The sequence below is a fragment of the Antechinus flavipes genome, chromosome 3 (assembly GCF_016432865.1).
Source record: "Antechinus flavipes isolate AdamAnt ecotype Samford, QLD, Australia chromosome 3, AdamAnt_v2, whole genome shotgun sequence".
NCBI classification, from domain to species: Eukaryota; Metazoa; Chordata; class Mammalia; order Dasyuromorphia; family Dasyuridae; genus Antechinus; species Antechinus flavipes.
The window spans coordinates 579875968-579895905 of record NC_067400.1 but is presented as its reverse complement, the minus strand read 5'-3'; the positions used below and the strand labels follow the sequence as shown (position 1 = coordinate 579895905).

General features: G+C 37.6%; 1 protein-coding gene across 14 annotated transcripts in view; it reads left to right on the top strand.

Moving 5' to 3' along the window:
- Positions 1–19663, top strand: part of SRRM1 (serine and arginine repetitive matrix 1) — a 36810-nt gene extending 17147 nt beyond the window's left edge. For 4 of the 14 annotated variants that reach the window (XM_051988195.1, XM_051988197.1, XM_051988192.1 and 1 more), the window contains exons 10-18: positions 4963–5043; positions 5449–5535; positions 7019–7163; positions 7528–7569; positions 11365–11484; positions 12483–12947; positions 14517–14712; positions 17092–17280; positions 18582–19663. In XM_051988195.1, coding sequence (XP_051844155.1) covers positions 4963–5043; positions 5449–5535; positions 7019–7163; positions 7528–7569; positions 11365–11484; positions 12483–12947; positions 14517–14712; positions 17092–17280; positions 18582–18686 — 1430 coding nt within the window. In that variant the 3' untranslated portion in view covers positions 18687–19663. The remainder of the gene's footprint in view (positions 1–4962; positions 5044–5448; positions 5536–7018; positions 7164–7527; positions 7570–11364; positions 11485–12482; positions 12948–14516; positions 14713–17091; positions 17281–18581) is intronic. The other 10 variants (XM_051988194.1, XM_051988190.1, XM_051988203.1 and 7 more) reach the window with 6 other exon arrangements.
- Positions 19664–19938: the final 275 nt, after the last annotated feature.

The following is a 19938-nucleotide window of genomic DNA, read 5'->3' as shown; positions in this document are numbered from 1 at the left end:
ATAGGGTAAGAGGAGAGGTAGGAAAAGACTTCCTATGCAAGGTTGGATTTGAGCAGATTTTTCAAGATGGCTGGGAAACCAAGGAGAGGAGAATCTGTAAGGTGCCAGGAACAGCCATGGCAGAGGCGTGACGGCAGGAGATAAAGCCTCTGTAGCACAGGAAATAGGCTGTTGTAGCCAATTTGTAGTGTTCTTGAAGGGCAATAAAAGCAGGAAAAGTGAAATGATAGAAAGGCTATTTAACACCAGAGGACTTTATATTGAATCTGGCAAGTAAGAGGAAGCCCCTGTGTTTTATTGAGGTAGGGGGGGAAGAGGATTGGTAACAGACCTGCACTTGGGCAAGGTCACTTTGATCTCTGAACAGGGAAGTTACTTAAAGTAGGGAAATAAACTAGAATATGAGAGTCTGCATCAGAGTAGTAGCAGTTTCAGAGGAGAAAAGAATATGAGAAATACTAAGGTAGAAATGACAGCATTTGATAATAGATTGCATATATGGGATGAGTGAGATTGAAGAATTGAGATTGCATGGATATTGCAAGGTTGACTGACTTGAAGAATAGTGGTATTTATCAGCAGCAATAGAAAGGAAAAAGGGGGAGTAGATGGGCCAGGAGAAGATGTTTTGGACATAATCATTTTGAGATAAACAGTTCATCCAGATGTGTCCAACAGGTTCAGGGTGATACAGGTTGTAGCTCAGAAGAAATATTGGGATTGGATTGGACATGTAGATCTGAGAATCATGCATAGAGATAATAGTTGAAAAATGTTTAATAAACCATTTTATTAATTTGACTTTCTTTTTAAAATCTTTTTATTATTATTATTATTATTTAATAACTTTTTATTGATAGAACCCATGCCACGGTAATTTTTTACAGCATTCACTTCTGTTCCGATTTTTCCCCTCCCTCCCTCCACCCCCTCCCCCAGATGGCAAGCAGTCCTTTACATGTTGAATAGGTTACAGTATATCCTAGATACAACATATGTGTGCAGAACCGAACAGTTTTCTTGTTGCACAGGGAGAATTGAATTCAGAAGGTATAAATAACCTGGGAAGAAAAACAAAAATGCAAGCAGTTTATATTCATTTCCCAATGTTCTTTCTTTAAGTGTAGCTGCTTCTGTCCATCTTTGATCAGTTGAAACTGAATTAGCTCTCTTTATCGAAGAGATCCACTTCCATCAGAATACATCCTCAAACAGTATCATTGTTGAGGTATATAATGATCTCCTGGTTCTGCTCATTTCACTTAGCATCAGTTCATGTAAGTCTCGCCAGTCCTCTCTGTATTCATCGCGCTGGTCATTCCTTACAGAACAATAATATTCCATAACATTCATATACCACAGTTTATTCAACCATTCTCCAAATGATGGGCATCCATAAAATCTTTTTATTAAACATTTTTTTAAATACCCCTGAAATCCTTCTTATGGCTATGGGTAGTCTGGCCTTATTGGACTGACTTTCCTGGCTCTTTCCCCTTGGTTGGTAATTATGGGTACTGGAAACTGACTCATTACTGATGATAAAACTGGAGCCTTTTATCCTTTAGACCCCATTTTGAAAAATGGTAGGATGTTTTCCTTGCAAATGAATTTATGATTTGATAGTTTATGGAATTCTGTTGTGTATCTTTCTGGTAAGAGTTTATTTTTTGTTCTCATCCTGAAATGGAGCACTTGGACAGGAAGTAAAATCCCTGGAAGGTTGAGGACATTGTTAAAAAAATTCTCTACAAGATCATAGAAACTGATGTGTGATTCTTTGGCTGAGCTGTTAAATCAGTGTGGATGTACATAGGATTTTACTTGCCAGCTTAGATGTTTTAAAATGTATATGAAATGGACAATGATAAATAAATAATGCTAGGAATAAATGCAAAAGTATGGTACAGTGGCATCAGAATGGTCTTAGCTAGGGCTGAGATTAGAGAAGATGGTGCTAGTGGGGAAAAAAGTTGGAGCAGAGAGAGCACACTCAATCTTCTTGAAGTCTGGATGCCTTCTGGAAGAAAGCAGAGCTGCTCATTCTCATCTTGCTACTTTTCTCTGTGGGTCTAGGAAGGAGAGAACAGAATTGAAGTGGCTCATGGTGGTTCATTTCTGAGATAAGGAAGGAGAGCACTTAGCAACTTGATTAGACTATTCCAAGTCACATAGTTAGTAAAAAATGGGTGTTGAATGTTGAGACACTGTCAAGCAATTTGAGAGATCCTGGTGAGTGAAATTGTATAAAAGGAGGCTAGTGATCAAAGAATGCTTCAGCAACAAACTGTTCGAGACTAACCTTACTTCTATTTTATTAAATTGGTAGATGGGTGTAGAGGAATAAGACAACTCTTATTTTCACAAGAATTTGGATTAAATCATGTCTCATTCTGTACATATGGGAAAGATGAATGATGCAGCCTAGTTGATAGGAAAAGCAGATGGATTCAGACAAGTTGGATCCACAGCATAGTTCATTATTTGACGTCAATTTGGAAGGAGTTCTTCATAATAGTGTTCTGGGGAATCTGTTCTTGTGAACATAGTGATTTGTATAAAGGCAGGCCTTAAGTGATCTGCTTGTTAAGATTTGCATAGGGTACAATCCCGTAGGCAATGGAATTAGGATTCAGAAAGATTTTTGACAAGCTAGGGAATACAGGAAGATGGAAAGTAATAATAGGGCAATATTGTTTTTAACTTGGGTTGAAAAAGTCAACTGCATAAACATAAGATGAGTTACCATCATTGGACAGCAGCTTGTGTAAAGATGTGGCTGTGGTGATGGACTTAAGAATTAACTTAATGGCAAAGCCAAATCTAATGAGATTTTGGGGTGTATTAAGACTTTTGGAGTGAGATGATTGTCCCACTCACTGACTTCTGTCATGGTTAGGTTTATCTGGCTTAAATGATTGTCTCTTTTTTATTCCTCCATGTCTCAAAGTTTCTAGAGGAGAGAGGGCAGCAGGCATAGTAAAGGTCTGTTTGAATTGGTTGGAGGGACAGGCTTTTCTTTTTTTAAAATGGGCTGGCCACTAGTACCTGGAAGAAGGATAGGGCTGATTCTGTTTAGCTTCAGAGATGTGAGTTAGGAGCAATAGTTAGAAGTTGCCCCCCAAAAGTTGGAGACTTAAAAGGAAAAATCTAAGAAATAGAAGTGTCTGTCAGCAGAATGAACTGCCTCAGGAGGTGCATTTTCCTTCCATTGGGCATCTTTATGGAATGAGGTGCCCATTTTTTAGCTATGTTATAGAAAGGCTGATTGGAGGATGGCATTAAAGTACAACTGTTACCCTGGCATGGGTTCTATCAAAAAGTTATTTAAAAAAAATTAAAAAAAAAAAGTCACACATGCCACTATTAATCACAGCTTTAATAGTAACCATAAAGGTTTTCTTTCCTCAGGCCAGATTTCTCTCTTAAATGTTTACCTAGAAGAAATAATGTATCGCATCTCCTACATTTTGATTCTAACCACTGGTTCATGGATTGATTCCATATTTATAGAGTACTCTCAAAATGATTAATGCGCCAAAGTTTACAAACTGCTGTAAAATGTCTATTAAGCACTATTTGCTTTTCTCAAAGGTATAGGAGAAGCTGAATTAATATTTCTAAAAATGTTTTTGATTCGATTAATTTCAATTCAACAATATTTTATTTTTAAAAGTACAACTGTTACAACTGTTCGTTTTGGGGAATGTTCTTTGAAGTTGTGGAGTTTTCTTAGTCAGTATGAGAATTACAGCTTTACCCAGCCTTGTTGTGTTTTATCTCGCATAAATAGAGCTGTTTTAAGCTAATTGAGTTAGAATGTTTAGTTAGAGAGTTTAAGAGAACTTAAGATTTTAGTCCTACCCTGGAAAGGTTAATTGGCCCATTGGCCCACTTCAGCATTTAACATTTATAAACCTCTGGAGAGTTTCTCTCTAATTTCCTAATTTCTCACTTAAATTTTTGATGTTTTAAAGTTATAACCATTATGTACTGATCCTAAACTACTAGTTGAAGATGGTTGAACCAATTATTCTTTAGACAGCTCCATTTTCATTAATTTTCTCTCACTTCTTTTGGACCCTTTAACTTTATATATTGCTTGTCCTCTGAACACACACAATTCAGATAGTATTGAGTCCTTCCCTAAGTTCTCCACATCTTTTAAGATATGAAGCCCAAAAGGACTGTCTCAAGTACACTATGATGAGATGATGGTTTTCTTTTTCATTTGATTATTACTTATTATTAAATGTGGCCAGCTCCTCATAGGCTCTTCTTGGTTTACAAGGAAATATCTTAGCATTAGAAGTACTTAGAGTGCTGACAGTCCTTTTTAGGCTTATTCAACAGATAGGTACTTCCACAGGCTTAGTTGTATTCCCAACCCTTTAAGGCTACTGAAAGATTTAACACTTCCCATTAATCTATTCGAGGCACATGTTTGGAGCATCTGTAGGAAATAATGCAGGCTGCTATACTAGCCTAGCCAGATTATGTGTATTGCCCACATACGTTGCTGTACATGTAGGTGTATATAGCACACCAATAGAGTTCTGTTCTTGGGGAACAGGAACATTTGCTTTCACTATAGACAGGTTTCCCTGGCCAGTAACTGAAGCTGTGTATGTTTCAGAGCACTTGATGGGGTTTCTTTCTGAAAAGTATCTTTTTTTTTTTTTTTTAAAGTCATATAAGTTTCTTGTAGGCTCATTAAAATCTATAAAGAATCTGATTAGGTCTTGTCTAGTCATCTGACAGGAGAAAACTGAGGCCCTATCTCACACAAGTGCAGAATAAAAAGTCAAGGTTCCAAGTTCTCTAAACTGAGATTCTGTGCTCTGCTCACACTGCCATATATATAGTCTCCCGAACTCTTTTAGTATGATTTCATTTGGGATCTTAGTATGTTCAGCATCCTTTCATGGGAACACCTTTTGTTTTGTTTCCCCTTTTCTCTAGCAACAAAACATAAAGGTACCGAGAAAAGGGAGTCACCTTCACCAGCACCAAAACCTCGGAAAGTAGAGTTATCCGAATCGGGTAAGTTTTGTTAATATTGTACTAATTTTATGGGTAATAGGGACCTTCAACAGTGGGTCATAGTAGTGCAGGGAGGAAGGAGAAAGACTGCCATTACTAGATCTGCATGAAATGAATGAGTCATTTCACCTCTGAGCCAAAGTCTGTAAAATGGGGATCATAATTACATTAGCTCCTGGCCAGGAGTTGTCAAATGAGAGATTGGGTACCAAGTATTTTATGAACACGAAGCACTGGAGATATTCCTAATTAAGCTCTTTTTAATGAGGACTTGAAATCCTTGGTCATCTCCAAAAGTTCTGGCAAACCATACTGACAGGCAGGAAGGCTTACCTAGTCTTAGACATATAGGGGTTTTGGGGGTCTCTTAAGTGTAAGTACTTTCTAAACACACATATGTTTCAGAAGAAGACAAAGGTGGCAAAATGGCAGCAGCGGATTCCGTGCAACAGAGGCGGCAATACCGGAGACAGAACCAGCAGTCTTCTTCTGGTATAGATACTGGGATTTTTCTTACCTGGGTTAAAAGGGGAGGGCATGGAGCAGCTAGGTGGCGCAGTGTATAGAGCACCAGCCCTGAAGTCAGGAGGGCCCGAGTTCCTATGTGACCTCAGACACTTAACACCTCCTAGTTGTGTGACCCTGGGCAAGTCACTTAACCCCAATTGCTTCAACAAAAAAAGAAAAGGGGGAGGGTTCCTGAAGAGACTAAATTGAGAGGCCATCTTCCTCCCATTAGAGCAGGAATTCTTGTTCATCTTTGTATTTTCAGGCCCAGAACTAGGCCTTTATTCCTTTACTACTCTTTTAAGAAATGGCATGTGACTATAGTTATTGGACTTTATGTTATATGTCAAGTAGCATGTTTGTTCAGTTGAGTTTGAGAAATCTAGTTTCAAAATTTAATTTTAATTTTACCTCATGGTATGTGTTAGCTTTTAGGGCAAATCCCTAAAGTACTCACTCCTCATACCAGTTATAAAATAGCAACCTTTCAGTCATTAGAGCTGTTGGAAGACTGGTACATGAAAGATACTACTTAGAAATTTAATGTGATAGTTTCAAAATTAGCATTATAAAATACCTGTTGTGTGCATGGTACTATGCTGTGTTCTGAGATTTAAAAAAAAAAAAGTTTTTAACCCTCAGGTTTATAGTTTGAGAATTTTCTTTATACATGTTCAAAGAATTATATCAAAATAGATAGAATATATATATCAAATACAAAGGGTTATATGTTACAACTGTTAATTAATGTTAATGGTTAATGTGTATTTTTGTGGTTTTTATTGGGAGGTTGTATTGTAATTATTTTGTATTTCAATCATGTGGAAGAGAGTCATTTAATTAAGGAATTTAGCATGTCCAAAGGATAATCTGAACTTTTGTACTTTCAAGACACAGTTTACAAGAAGTAATGTGGGTTTATAGATATATGGTGTTGGGGTGGGAATACTGAATTACAGGGGAAACAGTCTTAAAAGTGGATTATTATTTATCAGTTTTAGATCATCATGATTAAGATGATCATGAATTAGTTTATTTATGATAGAATTCAACTCCATTCTCTTGCCTCAAGGTTAAAATATTACAATTAAATGCCCAGAAGCAAAAATTTATAATTGTTAGAACAATCAATGACTTCCCAGATAAATCAATAGCTTTCTTCTTCATAGATGATGCTATTCAGATAATGTGTTTTCTACTTTTGTATTTGATTTCAAAATCAATGAGCACTTCTTGATTACCTATAGATTTCAAAAGGACCAGGCTATCCACACTAGGTATTTAAGATGGTTTATTGTACTGATAGGCTTAATTCTAGCAACTTGTCCATGTTGTCATTTTGCTTTTAAACACACAACTCATCTGGTAGGTTTGAATAAAAGTCAAATGCCAGCCTGGCTACAGCCAGTCATTGCACAGGAGCATAAAGTGTTAACTCAATTTTCCGTGGCCAATTGTGTGATTGTAGACTCTGGCTCCTCCTCCTCCTCAGAAGACGAACGACCGAAGAGATCAAACGTGAAAAATGGAGAAGTGGGAAGACGTCGACGACATTCGGCCTCCCGGAGTGCATCCCCATCACCACGGAAACGCCAGAAAGAGTCCTCTCCTCGGTAATTTTCTTTATTAAGTCTTAGTGCCACTGCTACAAACTTTGAGAATTTACTTGCTAGTCTGAGCCCTTCTCAAAGAATAGTGTTGCTTTTAGAGTTAGTGCTTCTTGGAGGGAATCTTCAGTAGATTCTGTCTTGGGGTTTGGTTTTCATTTATAAATGTTAATGTGTGGCATGAAGTTAATGTGAACTGTATACGCATGTTTTGTCATGTGTGCATGACTATAAGGAACTTGAAGTATAGCCCAAGCAATTCTATTTAGTGGGTTTTCAATTTTGATTTCCTCAGTGTTGCGTATTGCATCAAAGTTAATGTGTGTAGTAAATTAAGTTTTTGACATTTGTTTTTCTCCACTGCTCTCAGGATGCAGATGGGAAAGAGATGGCAATCGCCAATGATTAAAAGGTTGGTTAGAAATTACTTTGTAAACTAGGGTTAAGTATCAAAGCTTTAGTGTTTTAGTTACCTCCTTTCCAGGTGACTTTTCTGCATTCTGAATCAGGGTGGATGACAATATGGAGGCGTTCCTTGATTCTCTCAGAAGCTCATTTAAGGGTTCAAGAAAGCTCACACCAGGTGCTGATTTAAAGCTGTATTCAAACTATATTTTTGGTTTTTAGCTACCTTAGTTTTGGATAATGTTCACAATCCTATATCAGGCATATAATTTACAGCTTGTCTGTAAAAGGCTTTTTTTTAGAAAACTCAGAACATTGGAGGTAAGCAAGATTTTAATAGAACCCCCAGTATACCAGTAAGGAAACTGAGACCTAGTTACTAGCCCAAGGTCCACACTGGAAATTCCTAATGGAATTGGGACCAAAACTTAGATTTTTTTTTTTCCCTGACTAATTCAATTTTCTTTCCCATATGCTACAATTGTTTAGGGAAAAGGGCCCCTAGAAGCTCTAGAAGAAACATAATTTTAAGCTGATAATGACTAGTTGTGGCATAATGATAGTAGATTATCTTGATGACAACTTAATTTCTTCATGCTACATAATAAATTTATGTGTATATAATACACCTCTTCACACATACACAAACATGATCTTTCCTCAAAAACACTTAACTAAATCTAACATTTTTTATTTGTTTAAAATACAACATTACATCTTCCATATAAATGTTTACATGTTTATGATAATGAACATTTAGAATGTAAGAATACTCAAGTCAGCCAATTTTTATATTTATATGGGGAAAAAATTAACCCTTTTAAAAAAAATTATGGGCAGCATTTTTATGTGGAAATAAAGAAAATGAAAGTGTTAATGTCAAAACTTAAGAAACCTGTTAGAATTTAACTGGACTTTTGTCTAATCAAACAAAAGTTGCTTAATAACAGTTTCAAGTAGCACATTTTAGTACTGTGCGGAAACTTAGGTGACCTAAACAGTTTGTTTATGACATAAGTAAACTGACCGTTTCAATAATGATATTTAGAAGTGTTTGGTTTCATCCAGAAGCATGAGTCTGGTGCATTATAATAAACCTAATAGACTCTACAGGCTGTGCACTGCTTTAGTCAAGATTTCATTTGGAAAAATCAGAATCTTTAAAAGATAGCATATTGGTCTAAAGATGTTCTTCTTTCACCATAGTTAATCCATAATACTAGTCTTTCTCTGGGGAATCCTAGTTGTAACATAACTGATTCTGTGGCTCTGAGACAACCCTGTTGAGTTACTCCACTTGCCGTCATGTTTGACATTAGTGAGTTTAAATGTGGGATCTACTTCTGCAACTAGATTACACATCATATCTTGTCCTCACTTCAGCTCACATTGTTCAATATTGTCTTCCCAATAGAAATTCTAGTCTAACTTAAATGTCATTGAAAAAAATTGTCAGAATTTTACAGTTTAAGTCTGCCTGATATTTTTAGGTAAAAACAAAAAACTATGGTCTTAAAATTTACTTCCTTTATTAGAAGAAATATTAGATGGAGGTAGATAGACAGTAGAGATTAAAATAGATATTAAATATATATTTTTTAATAAATATAAATACTCATAATAATAAAAAGAGGTTTAAAATGCTATGTAAGCATTGGATATGCAAAAGCTGAAAAACAAAATGACTAGCTCCTCTTTGTACCTTTGACCAAACTAAATGTCTTATCTCCCCCCACACACGTTTAAAGCTAGAGTAACTGCCCAAGCTAAGCTAAGAAATCATAGGGACAAGAGGATTTTAGAATTGCCAGAAGCTTTTAAGTATATCCCCTTTGTTTTCCAGATGAAGAAACTGAATTTCTAAGACTTTTAAGTCACTTCTCCAAGGTCAAGTAGTATTGAAAGTAGTAGCTGGGATTTGTCCATTTTCTCCTTAGTTCATTGAGTTCTTAGGATCTTTTTTTATCTCATTGTCTTTGCTTTCACACATAGTTGCTGGAGCTTTCTTATATCCCACAAGGCTGATCATGAATATTTGTTATTTCTTTAGTGATTGTCAGGTCATTGTCCTCTTGGTGCATAAACCTGTCTAAATTCTCTCCAACTCTTGTGGACCATGAAGCCATATGTTCTTTGGTTTTTTTGTTCCTTTATTTTCTTTTTAATTTAGAACTATATTTTGTTTCCATGTTCAATTTTATTCTGATTTTTAGTATATCCAAGATAGCAGATTCTGGTTTTAAACTTACAAATATATTTCAGAAAGTCTCATCCCCCCCTCAAGAGTCTTTCAGATATCCATTAACAGAATTAAACAGGTATGGATTTTTGTCTTAATCCCTGAGTGACTCAAATCTTGCTTGAACAGAACATTAAGGTTGTCATCCTGAGTTTGGCAATTCCCATCATTATTAGTTTGTCCCACTCAAAAAACAGAACCTCTTAGCCACTGCAACTCCCCTCTGCTAGATCAGAAGGGCTTGTCAAGTGATATGTGTTTTGGGTTTATTGTTATTGTTGTTTTACCTTCCCTTTCATGTTCCCTAAATCTTTAAACATCAATTCTTTCTATTCAGAAGAGAGGCGACTCCCCCTGTAATGGTAGCTTGTAATGAAGCAGCCTGCATATCTTCTGAGAAATGTGGTTCTTGAAGAGTTTATGTACATGATGGATAACTGCCTCCACAGGCAGAAAGACCTGAGTTCAATTCTTGGTTTTTTCTTATATAAAGTGACCAGGAACCTGGTCAAATCACTTAACTTCTCTGTCCCAATCAATTCTTTTAAGACTAAAAGTTCTAGAGTATTCTTTTTATAGGGAATTTTCTTATATCAATGAAATCTTGGGTCCAATCCAAAATTTTTAGGTTATGGAACACTTTATAAATACTATTTGACTTGCTCCTCTACCACCTTGTGAAGCAGGCAGTATGCATTTTGCAGGTGAGAAAACTGAGCAAGGCTCCAAATCAAGTGGTCTTCTGTAAATAGAGTCTTAACAATTTTTCTGACTTGAAGCATTAATACTTCCACACCCCAGGCTGGATTAAAGCAGTAATGCAGTCTTCAAATTTTATTTGTATCAGTGATAATTCTCTTTGCCTTTGTATTAGGGAGCCCATTTAGTTAAGGTGACAGACCCAATCTAAACACGGATTCCAGTGGACACTTGCCAAATAGATGTCTGACTAAGGAGAGTAATCCTCTTTGGCAGATGGCAGTCAGGAGCTGGTGACCTTTAGCATTTGTTATGACTGCCAAGTTAACCTAGTCTTCTTAACCTTCCCAAGCAGCATCTGGGGCATAATCATGTTTTTACATGTGGTTCACAATGCGAAATTATTCAGGATACTTGGTTTGTTTCTTGTTTTAAAAAAAAAAAAAAAACTTGTATTAAATTAAGTTGGTTTCATTTTTACACATACATACTACAACTTGAACTAAGATAATGTCAGGTTCAAAAGAGAAAAAGCCTTAGTATAATATTCAGACCATAACTTTCAAGGTTTCTTGTGTAGCATCTTTGACATTTAGAAATTAAATAAACCATGAACCCTGTCACTTGTTTAGTTTGATTCCCTTCTCTTTTCTGGTAAAGAAAGTGAGGCCCAAAGCCATGAAATTGTTCAACTAGTGAATGGCTGAGTTGGAACTAAAACCAGGCCTTGGCTCCATCCCTGGTATTCTGCTGGGACATACATGAAACTTTTTCAGATTTCTATATTACTTGACAAATTGTTATTACAGTTGACTCTAGCACCTACAGAAGCCACAGTTAATAGTGCTTTTTCTTTTGGTTTAGTAGTAGGCGGAGAAGAAGTCCGTCACCTCCACCGGCTAGACGACGACGTTCCCCATCTCCGGCCCCTCCACCCCGGCGGCGGCGGTCTCCCACACCACCACCTCCACCACCACGGCGCAGGTATGCTCTAAGGGTTGTGGGGAGGTGGGATTAATGGCTTCTGCTTAGAGAGGAAGTGTATTTCTGTTGCTGACATGACATGAATGGTCTGGCATACAACAGACTGAGATTTCTGATAGATTGAGAGTACTGGGGTTTGACCCTGAATTTTATATGTTAATTACAATTGAATATTAGTTTCAGTATGGGATTAGCTTTTTGCACCCAGGAAGATGAAAGGAGAAAAAAAGCATTTTAAGAATTATTTATCTAGAAGTAAACTAGAAAGTTTGATGGTGATGTATGAAGGGATGGGATTGCAGGGAGAGGGGTGGTCTTCATTCTACTTGGATTATGGGAATATAACTCAAAGAGTATTGATCCTGAATGTAAGGAACCTGAATTCTGGTTTGGTTTTGCCACCAACTAGATGTGTTGTTAGATAAGTCTCTTTTCTGTGGGCCTCTGTTTCCAGTGATGGGTTCAATAAGGTGATTTCTAAGGTTCCTTTGATCTCTAAAAAGTAATATCATTTATGCTAAACTAATTTCTACGTCTTTTATATCTTAGAATTCCTGTATAATAAGATTAAGTTGTTACTAATTACTAAGAAGTAGATCCCAAGATTGTAGAGGGCCTTCTGAATCATCTTAAAAAGAAAATTTTATTCATGATAGTTTGTGTTGAATATGTTTAATTTCCTTAACTATAAAGTGAGGCTATTGAGCTGTTGTCTTCAAAGGTAACTTTTAGCGCTATAATCCTAATCTATCCTAGATGATTTTTTATGAGAATTTGAAATCTCTATGTTACTTGAGGACCCTCTATTTTGGCCAAGTCAGAATTTTCTAGAAAATGACTCCTCAGATACTTTTTGGCTAGCATGAAATTTTTGAAATCCAAACCTGGCTCTTTGAGAGCCAATAGCAGATATAAACTACATGTCTTCTGTCTAGATTTTCTTTGTGATTGATTCCCCTGATGTAGTTTTTCTCTTCGTGTCTATATATTTGTTCTAGGACTCCTTCTCCTCCCCCACGTCGACGTTCACCTTCTCCAAGAAGATATTCTCCTCCAATACAGAGAAGATACTCTCCTTCCCCGCCTCCTAAGAGAAGAACGGCTTCCCCACCACCACCTCCCAAGCGAAGGGCATCACCTTCGCCTCCCCCAAAGCGACGGGTCTCCCATTCTCCACCTCCGAAGCCAAGAAGTTCCCCTGTTACAAAGAGACGTTCCCCTTCCTTATCTTCTAAGCATAGGAAAGGGTCCCCCCCTAGCCGATCCACCCGAGAAACCCGGTCTCCTCTACCAAACAAACGGCATTCACCTTCACCACGGCCTCGAGTTCCTCATACCTCTGCAAGTCCTACCCCACTCCGAAGAGGAGCTTCATCTTCACCCCAAAGAAGGCAGTCCCCATCACCAAGCACTAGGCCTATCAGGAGAGTCTCCAGAACCCCAGAGCCCAGAAAAGCAAAAAAGTGGGTGCTTTTAGAATTGTTAAATTTTTAACTTTGTCAACAAATTTTATTAAAGGGGATTAATTTACCCCACCCTGAAATAGAAATGTCATTCAAGGTTCTTTCCATCTGATGAGTATTAATATAGTCTTTGGTTGAATGAATACATGGCCACCACCCATTCTGTTTTTTTATTAGAAAATTGTCATTTTGTGAAAAGCTCTGTCTTTGCTAGTTGTATGAGGTGGGTTTGACTTCTATTCTGGCTCCATGTAGAAGTTTAAAATGCCGTTTTACTCTAAGAGGACATTATTATTATTAGAAGAAATATTAGATGGAGGTAGACAGTAGAGATTAAAATAGATATTAAATATATTTTTTAATAAATATAAAGTAATATTAATAATGATAAAAAGAGCTTTAAAATGCTATGTAAGCATTGGAGATGCTGGTAGAGTAAGAAGAATGTTGACCTTCGAATCCAAAGAGCTGTACAGGAATCCCAGGTTTCTGTCTCTGCTCATGGAACCATAGGCAAAACTGGGCATCCATTTCCCTATCTATAAAATGAGGTCCTTGGATTTAAACTCGGAATCCCTTCTACCCTTACAGCATATGCTCCTTTGGGTTTGTTGTAAGCATATTTAAGTTATTTATTGGCTGCCTCATTGAAGCTTAACAGCAAGCCCTCAGCCTTCAGAGGCTCAATGTAAGAACACAAGGATCATGATGTTGGAGAGACCTTATCTGTGGATAGTGGACCTCCTTTGAGATGGAAGGACTGACCTAGTATTAGTAAAACAGAAAGATTCAGCAACTGGACCTTGACTGCTGTATTTTTGTTTTGTTTTTTAATTTTTTTAAGATGTAGCAACTTAGAAAGAAGGGCATCCCCATCTCTCTAGAACTGGTAAAATCAGGGCCTTATTGAAGTGTTAAAGAGCTGTCTAAGTATGTCAGAAAATAATAGAAATACAAACCATTTGAAACATTTTCACAGTCTTTTTAGTTTTCAAGAAGCTAAGACTTTATATCTAATGGAATCCTTCCAAAATCTTGATTGTGGATATCCTATGTTGTTCCTGTTAACTGGAAAGGATTCTCGGAGAAAAAAGAAAAGCATATCAGTTGAGAAATAATAAAGTTCTTTGAATTTGCTTTTTTCTAATCCCCAAGGAGGAATCTAGATTGATATCATTAGCTTGTTTTAGTCAACTTTTGTGATCAGATACTCCTTTGAGTAAGAAATCCTTTGATTTCTGTAGCACCTTTCCACCTAGGGGTATAAACAATTTTTGAACTCCAAGTGATTGGCATTGTCTTTGCCCCTTCAGAGGTGGTCATATTACTACTTTCCTGCGTCTTGTTGGTCTTTGTACTATGGTAAAAGTGGCCTGGTGCATGTAATATGAAGGAACAGTTTAAGAGACTGGTAAGTTGTATACATAAAGAAAGTTGTATACATAAAGATTTTTTTAATCTTTGCTTTCCCACTCAATGGAGAATCAAAATTAGGCAACAAAATTTGATTAGGATATTTAAATGTGAATTGACATATGTTTAGGGGACTAATTTTTTTCTTGTTTCCAGGGCTGCCTCACCAAGTCCCCAGTCTGTAAGAAGGGTCTCATCCTCCAGATCTGCCTCCAGATCTCCTGAGCCAGCAGCTAAGAAACACCAAGCACCTCCATCCCCCACCCAGTCTCAATCCCCATCCACGAACTGGTCGCCAGCAGCACCTGTCAAGAAGGCTAAAAGCCCCACGCCAAGCCCATCCCCTGCCAGGGTAGGAATGTCTCTTCTATCATTCAGCAACAGCTATTTAGTAAATGTTCTGCATAGTACTTGGTGCAGGACATGTGAGAGAAAAATAAATCAGATGCTATCTATGCCTTCTGTTAAAAGGGTAATAAGATTTATATAATTCAGTTTGATTTAAGTCATCAAATAATTATTAAAGACTACTTTGCAAGGCATCATGTTAGTATTGGGGGTACCCAGATAAAGGGAGAAGAAAAGTAAACACATATCTGTGATGGATGCAAAGAACAGACTAGAACATCTGAGTAAGAGATTCCTTTAATCTGAGAAGATTGTGCCCGAGTTGGAGGGATGGCATTTTTGGGTTAGCTCGGATATAGATCTCTTACAAACTTAAGTCCAGGTCTGTTCTTAGGTACTGGAAAACTGGGAGCGCAAGACCACTATTGGGAAATAGGGTCAACTGATCACTTCTGCAAGGAAATGAACAGGCTGACTTGTTCCTGAGGTCCCGTGAGAAAATTTTGCAATAGGTTACAGTGAATGGGGATGGCAAAAAAATGTCAAGGAGTCTTCAAAGCTGGGTGACTAGGGAAAGAGCTGCAGTGAAGAGAATGAAATGCATAAAAAGGCGCCTCCAGAGTGGGAGAAGCAGAAGGTCTGTGCTCAGACTGGTCTCTACCCTGGGCCAGCTGGATGACCAGGGGCAGGCTTTTTCACTTTTCATTTGCTTCTCCCTAATGTGCTTTGGGAGTGGGATGAGGGCATACCTCAGTATATCTCTTATACCAGTCACAGATCTAAATGAGGAAAAACACTGAAAACAATCACAACGATTATATGAATGGGAAATGTCATGTTAGTCATCTTTTTTCATATTTGATCTTTTAAATCATTGACATTTTCACTCTTAAATTTCACAGATAAGGGTTTCTAGAATGCTTGTGTTTTGTTGGAAGCATTTCACTATTGCTTAACTAGATTGAAGATTAGTAGATTTATTGGCCCACAGACAGATTCTGTCATTGAGCATTTGTCCTAAACCTTTAGTTTGTCATAAACCAGATACTTAGTGTTTTTTTCAAGACATTTTGTTCATTGGAATGTTTTGGATTACAACTCCAAATTGAATATTTGAGTGATGTATGTGCTGTAGAGACAGGGAAAAGGGAACAACTAAAATCATTGTGTTCTCTTATATAGTGCTTCCTATACTGGAGGAGGGCTCAAATTTTTTTTGATGGTAATGATGCATTTTATACTAGGAAAGGTAAGAGCAGTATTAATTATAGAACAGTAATTCAGAAGTTAGAAGAAAGGAAGTTGTTGCAAGTTAAGTAATCCATTCTACTAAATTAACTTGGACTTTGAATTCAAAGTCATTAAACATAGTTGAATGTGAATTTTATTCTTAGTCTTCCTATGAGCGAAGTTTTGTTCCCTACATGCCTAAATTTTGCACTTTGGATTTGTTTTAAAATAAAACTCCAAACTAGTTTTTATTCTTTATTGCCATCTGGTGAGGTTTTGTTTTTACAAAACGTGGGATGAAATTTTAGAGAAGCTAACCAAAAATGCTCTATCAAGGAAAAATACTAGAAAAATGGTTGATTCTTTATGGTTCTGTATATGTTGGCTTGGAGAATTTGTTTTGTACATGTTTTCATAGAAATATGTAGAACATTCTAAATGAAAAATTTGCAGCTTTGAAAGAATGGTAGTAGTTTAAGCAGAAATGGGGAGTTTCAATGTGGGGCATGGGGACAGAAGATGACTTCAGTCTCAGGTACAAGGTAGTTTTTAAGAACTTTTCCAGATAATCCCATAGATACTTGGAAATTAGGTCTGGAAGGACTCAGATAAATCAGTTTTTTAGAGAAAGTCAGAGGGGAGTAATAGGGGAAGCCATAGCATAGATGGAGCTTTGGGAAATTTGCTCTGGAGGCAGAAGGAAGAAGAGAGGGTCAGACTTCCTAAGGAGAAGATGAATCACCAGGCAGGAAGGGAATACAAATGGAGGCAGTTATCTCGATAAAACTCAGGCAGAATCCTGTAGGCAGAATGAAAAGAACAGTATGTTTAATCAAGTGCTATAGAACAAAGTCTGTCTCTGACTGGGACAGGCAAGCCTCTTTCATCTCTGGGTCTCTGTTTCCTTCTTTGTAAAGTGATGGAATTGATGTAGATGGCTTTTAAAGTCTGAATTCCAAGTCCTGTCAACTCGTGAAGCAAATGTGAATGAAAACTAATGTGGACATTGGTCTCCCTGTATCCTGTCCATGGCTGGTGATTTCTTAGACTTCCCCAAGACAGCTTTGGAGATCAAGCTTGTATTTCCAGCATCAGTTCTGATGAGGCCACTGAGGATAATTGGTGCAACTGCTTTTTTTTCATGATTTTACAGAATTCAGACCAGGAGGGTGGTGGGAAGAAAAAGAAGAAAAAGAAGGACAAGAAACACAAAAAGGACAAGAAGCACAAAAAACACAAAAAACATAAGAAGGAGAAGGCGGCAGCTGCCGCCGCTGCTGCCGTAGCATCCACCACCACATCAGCCCAGGAAGAGCCTGAAGCAGAGACAGAGCCCAAAAAGGTATTGTGAGCACTGCAGCTGGATCATGGAGTTACTTTGCTGCCTCTTTGTGCTGAGGTCAGAAGCAAGTCTTCTATTAAGAAAAATTTTCTCCCTCATTCCACCCCCAAATTAAGAAGGTAGATTGTTTTCCAGATATGTGGGGAACTTCTACTCTTTCATTCACTCAGTATCATTGGGTCCCCTTTTCTTTCAGGAGCATTAGTGTTTCTAGATGGGTAAGATAAATCGATCCTCTGATACAGTGCACAGAAGAACCAGAGACCTTAGAATTCATTCTCCAGCCTAGCTCTCTCATTTATCAGATGAGGAATTGGGATAAAAGTCCAGAGCAGTTAGCCCCTAGGTTGTAAAGGTCACTGAGGGGGCCACCAGGGTTCCAAACACTTGGGCCAGAGCCTCTTTCTGCTGTCACTTTTGGCCCTGGAGCCACATGAATTTTGTGAACAAAAGGGCAAATCTTAGACTTGGGTCTCCAGGCTCAGCTCTAACAAATAAGTCTTCATATAGAAGTTGGCAACAGTTAAGCAGATAGTGGTGAGGAAAACATGATTGTGGCCACTATCCCTCTTATAAGAGTTTAATCTGGTAGTAATGTGTGAAAGAACTAATTGTTGAAAGTATAATCTGTTTGCAAAAGATGGTTGTGAAAGTGTTGGGTATTGAAAGGGTGTATTCTTCTTGAATGGTGAGGGGGACTTGGTACTTTCTGAAGCCACACTTCAATTGCTTGTTGTCTTACTACTCTTTCCCTGTTGTTTGGAAAGCCAAGCCACAGAAAAGGTTATTTTCTTCTGCTTTAAGGTGGATAACAAAAGTCATTAATAGAACACACACTCTTGGTAATACTGTATAGTCAGTGACATTTTTCCTGTGTGATTCAGATGGATTCAGGACCTTCCATTCCCGGGATCTGATTGCATTGCACTCAGCTGTTAGCTCTGGTTGAGGCAAAGACAAATGGAATAAAAGAATAAAATGCATGTATTTTTGCTGTAAGATGCAGTATTTTATAGTTAGTTACTTCATTGACAGTGCGTTCCACTCAGTTTAGTTTGAATTGAAGCTAGATTCAGTATTTGCCCCCTGAGAGGTCCTGGAGTATAAAGGACTTTGCTTTGATTGGGAGGAACTTAGAGCTTGAGGTCCAATGATATGACTGGGGACAAGGTCCTCCATGTCATGTGAGCCTTCAAACTTGGGTGAGAGGTAGGGCTGAGGATGTGCTAGAGGGTCTTTTAAAAGCTTCAGAGCCGCTTGTCAGTTCTTGGAAAAGTGAAATGTGGATCTTTTCTCTGCAGGAGACCGAGAGCGAAGCTGAAGACAACCTGGATGATCTAGAGAAACACCTTCGGGAAAAGGCGCTGAGGTCGATGAGAAAGGCGCAAGTGTCCCCACAGTCCTAGATAGGGCTGTTTGTTATAATGTACATTTGATTGGGTTTGTACTCAGATTCCATTTCACAATTGCTAAAATGTGTTTGAGCTTTAGGCTATAACATTTGTTGTCATAATTGCTAGGTTGAGGTTCACCATGTAAAAACAAAAGGGCATGGATTTACATTACAAAAGGTGTCCACAGTGTACTAGTGACATTCATTGACAGCCAACATAACTTCATTTAGAGTGAAACATTTTTAAGGGGAAAAAATTTTTTAAAAGGGGTTTAAGTACAGCTGACAACCGTCTGCTTCCTTTAAATCCTCTCCCACCCCTGGCCGTACACAGAGATTATCTTTTAAGTTCTTGTTCACTTCTTGGCCCCCATTTAAGTTATGAGGCTTTGACCTTGAAGCTGCCCGGAAGAGAGACCACTGTTCACCAGAAGGCGACAGAAGCGCTTTTAATGCACACTTTCCTGTTGCTGTCGTCTCTGCTGAAGTGAATCCAGATAAGAGCTCTTAGGATGGTCCTGAAAATGAGCACATGTCATTTGCCAGGACACTGTGGGCTTACACTGATGTAACTTGTTGATTTGGAACACTGGAATTCCATTTTTTCCTGTCTTGTTCCCCTATCCCCACCCCATCCCCCATTTGCTTGTAAGGACAGTTATGCCCCAGAAAGGTTCCTTCAGTTACATACAATTCTGTTTGTGAAATGACATCATTGCCCCATTCATCATTCTTGTCTTGTTAGCGTTCTTCCAGTTGGTAGACTGAACTTTCAGAGCTCTTGCTTTTGAAAAGTGGAAGGATCTCAATTTTGGATATTGTCATGTTTTCACCGTTTTATTTTATTTTATTTTTTTTTTGTTTTTGTTTTTTTTGTTTTATTTTTTGTTTTTTTTGTTTTTTGTTTTTGTCTTTTTTTTTTGTTTGTTTTTTAAAATAAAGCTATATAAAGCTTGTGGATTAAACAGAATAAATTTCTAAATTTAAAAACGTTTGTCCTTTGTGTTCTGACTGAAATATAAATGATTTAGAAAAAGCTTTTAAAGACTATATGATTCCCACTTGCCAATTGACATACCCTTGTTTCAGCTCCTTGGAGCTTTTTTCAGAGAATGGGGAAAGAAGCTTTCTGAGCTTCATGGTCAGCTCTTGCTTAACAGATCCTTCCCAAGAGATTTTGCCTATGTACTAGCTGTGTCTGAAGTTGACAGCCTGAAAAGCAATAGTGACACAGTTTTTCTTTGCAATGAGAGGATTCTCAGTTT